Source organism: Nicotiana sylvestris, chromosome 11, assembly GCF_000393655.2.
Source record: "Nicotiana sylvestris chromosome 11, ASM39365v2, whole genome shotgun sequence".
Classification (NCBI taxonomy): Eukaryota; Viridiplantae; Streptophyta; class Magnoliopsida; order Solanales; family Solanaceae; genus Nicotiana; species Nicotiana sylvestris.
In genome coordinates this window covers 31,100,271-31,106,259 of record NC_091067.1, presented here as the reverse complement: position 1 = coordinate 31,106,259, position 5,989 = coordinate 31,100,271, and the positions used below count along the sequence as shown (strand labels likewise).

Below are 5,989 nucleotides of genomic sequence, written 5' to 3'. Positions count from 1 at the left end.
TTTGACGGTACAGGTAATCCAAGGGTCCATTTAAGGACGTACTGCGACAAGCTAGTTGGAGTAGGGAAAGATGAGAGAATTCGCATGAAGCTGTTTATGAGGAGTCTGAAAGGAGATGCATTGTCCTGGTACATCAGCCAAAATCCAAAGAAGTGGTCAAGCTGGGTAAGCATGGCGTCCAACTTTATGGACAGGTTCAGGTTTAACACAGAGAATGTGCCAAATGTGTTCTATATTCAGAATCTAATGAAGAAGCTTACAGAAACATTTCGCGAGTATGCTACTCACTGGAGGTCCGAAGCTACTAAGGTCAGACCTTCTTTAGAGGAAGAATAGATGAACAAATTCTTTTTTCCGGGCTTAGGACCCACAGTATTATGAACAACTAATGATGATCGAGAGCCACAAATTCTCTGACATTATCAAATTGGGTGAAAGGATTGAAGAATTTATCAAAAGCGGAATAGTTACAAACTTCGAGGCCTTACAAGCTACAAATAAGACCTTGTAGTCTGGTAGTGTGTCCAAGAAAAGGGACGTAGGGGCCCTAATGGTTGCACAAAGAACCAAAACCCCCCTCAAATACCAAACTTACCCAACACCTCCACTCATATATTAGCCAACCCCAAATTACCAAACACCTTCACCCTCATACCAAACACCCTCACCCACTTATCAATCACCTCCACCTCCCACATATCAACCTACTTCACCCAGATACTCCTAACCCGCTCATGTCTACCAAACCTATAATGCTCATCCATCCCACTATCAATCACCTCCTACACACCAAACTTCCCCAGACCCCGACCTAATTTTGATTGCAGACCTCAAAAACAAAATTACTTATCTTAAGATGATAGGTGACAAAACCTCTTTCCAAGAGCTCCATACTCAACCATCCAAAGTGAAAATGAGAGTAAAAGAGCCTTAACCCCAATATAAATGCACCCTTCTGCCCCTATTGGCTTTCGTTTTTGCGGAAAATTCGTTGCTTTTGCAGCTCCACATCTGCGGAAATTACATTGCAGATAAGGTCCTCCCCCAGCTAGCCACCTTCCATTTCTGCGAAGCTTTCTTCGCATTTGTGGGCTCGCAGATACGGTCGAGCCCTCTGTAATGACACGGCCGGTTGTTCTGAGAGTTAGAGCCCCGATCCCCTAGTAACTGCTTTCTTCGTATCTTTTTCTACTATTGTGACTTGCCGAGAAGTTTCGTTTTTGTTTTTGAAGTGTTTTGGGACACTTAGTCCCTAAATGGTGGTTTAAGCCTTAAAATATGGATCATAGTCGGAACTGTGTGAAAATAACTCCGGAATAGAGTTCCATTGGTTTTTTTAGCTTCGTTGAGTGATTTGGGCTTAGGGGCGTGTTCGGATTATGTTTTGGAGGTCCGTAGCTCATTTAGGCTTGAAATGGCGAAAGACGAATTTTTGGAGTTTTGAACCGGTAGTAGAATTTTTGATACTGGGGTTGGATTCCAATTCTGGAAGTTGGAGTAGGTTTTTAATGTTGATTATGACTTGTGTACAAAATTTAGGGTCAATCGGATGTGGTTTGATAGGCTTCGGCATCGGTTGCAGAATTTTGAAGTTTCAAGTTCCTTAAGTTTGAATTGGAGGGTGATTCATGATTTTAGTGTTGTATGAGGTGATTTGAGAGCTCGACAAAGTTTTTATGGTATTTTAGGATTGGTTGGTATGTTTGGTTGAGGTCTCGTGGCAGCTTAATGGATCATTTTTGGACTTAGGAGGGTAGCAGATTTTCTGGTCTATTTTGCTTCGGGTTTTCTTCAACGCGTTCGCGAGAGGGTTCACGCGTTCGCGAAGGCATCTGGGAGGATGACTCAAGTTTATTCTTCATGTTCATAAAAAGGGGCTTGCATTTGTGAAGGTATGGTCAGTGGAAGCATTGCGAACGCGGGGAGTAGAACGCGTTCGCGTATTGGAAAGTGAGAAAGTTGGGGACCCATCCATTTGGTGTACGCATTCGCGGAGGTTAGGTCGCGAACGCGATGAGTGGGGGTCAGTGTGTTTCACGTTCGCGAGTGGTTGATGGCATTCGCATAGAAGGGAATTTTAGTCTGATGCAATTTGTGCTTCGTGAACGCGAGGGTGCTTCCACATTCGCGAAGGAGGCATACATGGGCAGAATTTAAAATTCAAAAACGATGGTTTTGAGTTCATATCACAAAATTGAATTGGGAGATTAGTAGAAGGCAAAACTTCGAGAGATTTTCAGAGGAAGTTATTGGGTAATGATTCCTAAATCCATTAGGGTTATATCCCACTGATCTATCATTAGTTTTATCATTTAATTTCGGATTTGGGGTGAAAAATTGGAGAAACTTGAGAAAAGTTCTTATGCTAAAATTTGGGCTTTTGATTGAAATTTTGGTATCATATTTGAGTAAATTTGGTATGTTAGACTTGTGAGTGAATGGGTGTTCATAATTTGTGACCTTTATCCGATTCCAAGACGTGGGCCCGTGTAGGCTTTTTGGGAAACTTTTTCCAATTTCGTGCCTTAGCTTGATTTCATTAGCTAGATTAGTTTTTTCTAGTTGTATTTATGTTATGTAATTGGTTTTGGGTAGATTTGGGCCATTTAGAGTCGGATATTTGTGGAAAGAACATTGTGACAGATTGATTTGAGCTTGGTTCGAGGTAAGTGGCTTGCTTAACCTTGTGTGAGAGAACTCCTCTTAGGATTTTGGTACTGTTTGATATATGAGCGTCGTGTACTTGAGGAGATGAGTGCGTACACTGGTTATTTGTTGAAGAACAACGTTTTCATTAAGTAAAATATTTGTTTTCCTTTAACTAAGCTACACTAGAATATGTAATTATCCTGCATAGTTTCAGATAGCATGTCTAGGTGTCTTAATTGCTTACCTGAACTCTCTGCAACATGCTTAGTGAATTCCTGCTTCTTCATTGACTTGTATTTATTCTAAATTGTAGGAATTTTGTGTTGTAGTTGTAATTCTATTGTTTGAGTTGCATATTTACTTTGGGACAAAGGAACGGTATTCTGGGAGATCCCCCTTGCGCATTTACATTTGGGACTACGGGACGGTATCCTGGGAGATTCCCTGTTGTTATCACTGTGTTCTGTGCTGTTGTCTTTCATTGATTCTATTCTTATTAGATTTCCGTATTTATTTCTACTGTGATATTTCATTTTGTCTTATTGTATTATATTTATACTAGTAGGGCCCTGACCTGATCTCGTCACTACTCGATCGAGGTTAGGCTTGGCACTTACTGGGTACCATTGTAGTGTACTCATGCCCTTTCATACACATGTTTTTTGTGCGTAGATCCAGGTTCATCGTACCATCCACATCACTAGTTGCAGTCACTACTGCTTCTTGGAGACTTCAAGGTACATCTGTCCGCTCCCGCAAATCCTCGGAGTCCCCCTCTGTCCTCCTATGTGCATTTTTCCTTCTTTCTATAGAAATGATGTATACAACAGTTACGACTTCTTAGTATCTTGTGGCTTACGGGATTTCGGGTTTTGGGAATTGTTTGGTACTTTTTGAGGTGATAATTGTATATGACGAGTGACATTCAGTTGCTTATTAGATATTTTTCACTGTTAGTAGTTAATGTCAAGCTTTTATTTCATTTTGACAAAGTGTTAGGTTTACTTAGTCGTAGAGACTAGGTTCCATCACGACAAATTCACGAAGGGAGAAATTGGGTCGTGACAAGTTGTATCATAGCTCTAGGTTCATAGGAGTCGTGAGTCACAAGCTGGTATATTAGAGTCTCGCGGATCGATACGGAGACGTCTGTACTTATCTTCATGAGGCTATGAAACTGTTAGGAAAATTCCACTTCATTTGATTCCTTGTCGCATGAAATTATTAACTTCGAAATTCTAAAATTTTGTCTTCTATTCTCTCACAGATTATGAGGACACGTGCAGTCGAAGATGACCAGGCACCCGCGCCCCTTACTAGAGCTGCCTGAGGCTGGGGCCAGGGTAGAAGCTGAGGACGTCCACATGGTGAAGCTAGAGCACCCGCGTGAGCTGCTACCGAGCAGCCACCGGTAGTACCAATCGGAGCACAGACACCTGATACGCCTACTACTACTACTCCAGCTCTTCAGGAGACCCTTGCACAGTTCATATGCATGTGTAACACTCAATCTCAGACAAGATTGATTCCCCTTGCTCCAGCCACATCTCAGGCCGGGGGAGAATCACATACTCCCACTGCCCGCACCCTAGAACAGCGAGTTCAGGTTGATCAGATTCTAGAACACTTGTAGCCCCAGTTCATCCTGAGGATAAGGCATCAGTTTCAGAGGAGGAGTAGCGTAGGCTTGAGAGGTACAGAAAGTACGACCCTCCTACTTTCAGTAGTTTAGCGTTAGAGAATGCCCAATGATTTCTGGAGGAGTGCCACCGTATCCTCCGCACTATGGGCATAACAGAGTCGAATGGGGTTTTTTCACTATCTTTCAGCTTCGTGGAGCAGCCTATCAATGGTGGAGTACTTATGAGTTGGACAGTCTAGTTGAGTAGCTTCCATTACATGGACTTAGTTCTCGGACATGTTTTTGAGATAGTATATCCCTTACACCTCCAGTGTCTAGTGTGCCACCTGCATGGGGTGCTATCAGCTGTGAGTCTAGCAGACCTGGCCCAAGCCAGCCACAACTGCCACATTCTCCCAGAGCTTGTTTTGAGTGTGGCAACATGCATCATATGGTGAGGGATGCCCCAGACTTAGGAGTGGTTCAACTCCATAGACTTCTTACCCACAACGTGATCCACAAGGTTCTCAGGCTATGATTACAGCATCAGCTGCCACTCCATCTATTCAGCCAGCTCGAGGTGGAGGTCAGGGAGATAGAGGTCGCCCTAAAGAGGGAGGCCATGGAAGATACTATGCCCTTCCTGCTCATATAGAGGTTGTTGCATCCGATTCTATCATTACAAGTATTGTTTCAGTCTGTCATAGAGATGCATCGGTTCTATTCGGTCAAGGCTCTACTTATTCTTATGTGTCATCTTATTTTGCCCCGTATTTGGGCGTATCTTGGGATTCTTTGACTTCCCCTGTTTATGTGCCTACTTATGTGGGAGATTCTCTTGTCGTGGACCGCGTGTATCGGTCGTGTTTGATTACTCTTAGTAGTTTTGAGACCAGAGTAGATTTATTATTTCTCAGCATGGTAGATTTTGATGTTATCTTGGGCATGGACTGGTTGTCGCCCCATTATTCTATTCTTGATTGTCACGCCAAGACCCTGACTCTGTCTATGCCAGGTTTACTACAATTAGATTGGAAGGTTATCTTAGATTACACTCCTTGCAGAGTTATTTCACTTCTTAAAGTTCAGCGAATGGTTGAGTAGGGGTATGACACATATCTAGCTTATGTGAGAGATTTCAATATTGATACCCCTGCAGTTGAGTCAGTCCCAGTAGTGAGGGATTTTCTGGATGTGTTTCCAGCTGATCTTTCGGGCATGCCGCCCGACAGAGATATTGATTTTTTCATTGATTTGTTGCAGGGCACTCAACCCATCTCTATTCCTCCTTACCGTATGGCCCCTCCTGAGTTGAAGGAACAGTTGTAGGAATTGGTTGATAAGGGCTTCATTCATCCCAGTGTGTCATGTTGGGGTACTCCTATCTTGTTTGTGAAGAAAAAGGATGGTTCTATGCATATGTGCATTGGTCATCGCTAGTTTAACAATGTTACAGTGAAGAACCGCTATCCTTTGCCTCATATTGATGACCTATTCAATCAGTTATAGGGTGCCAGGCTGATTTCCAAGATTGACTTGCGTTCAGGTTATCATCAGTTGAAGATTCGGGAGCCAGATATCCCAAAGACTACTTTCACGACTCGGTATGGTCATTAAGAGTCCTTTGTCAGGTCATTTGGGCTGAATAACGACCCATCATCATTTATGCACTTGATGCACAATGTAATTTGGCCTTAACTTGACTCGTTCGTCATTGTC

The 5,989-nt window shown here is 42.8% G+C and overlaps 1 protein-coding gene across 1 annotated transcript; it reads left to right on the top strand.

Moving 5' to 3' along the window:
- The first annotated feature begins 4,804 nt into the window (after positions 1–4,804).
- Positions 4,805–5,599, top strand: LOC138880890 (uncharacterized). The gene is made up of 2 exons (XM_070161074.1): positions 4,805–5,308; positions 5,375–5,599. Exons 1-2 carry the CDS (start codon positions 4,805–4,807, stop codon positions 5,597–5,599), a joined length of 729 nt encoding a protein of 242 aa, XP_070017175.1.
- The last annotated feature ends 390 nt before the right edge of the window (positions 5,600–5,989 follow it).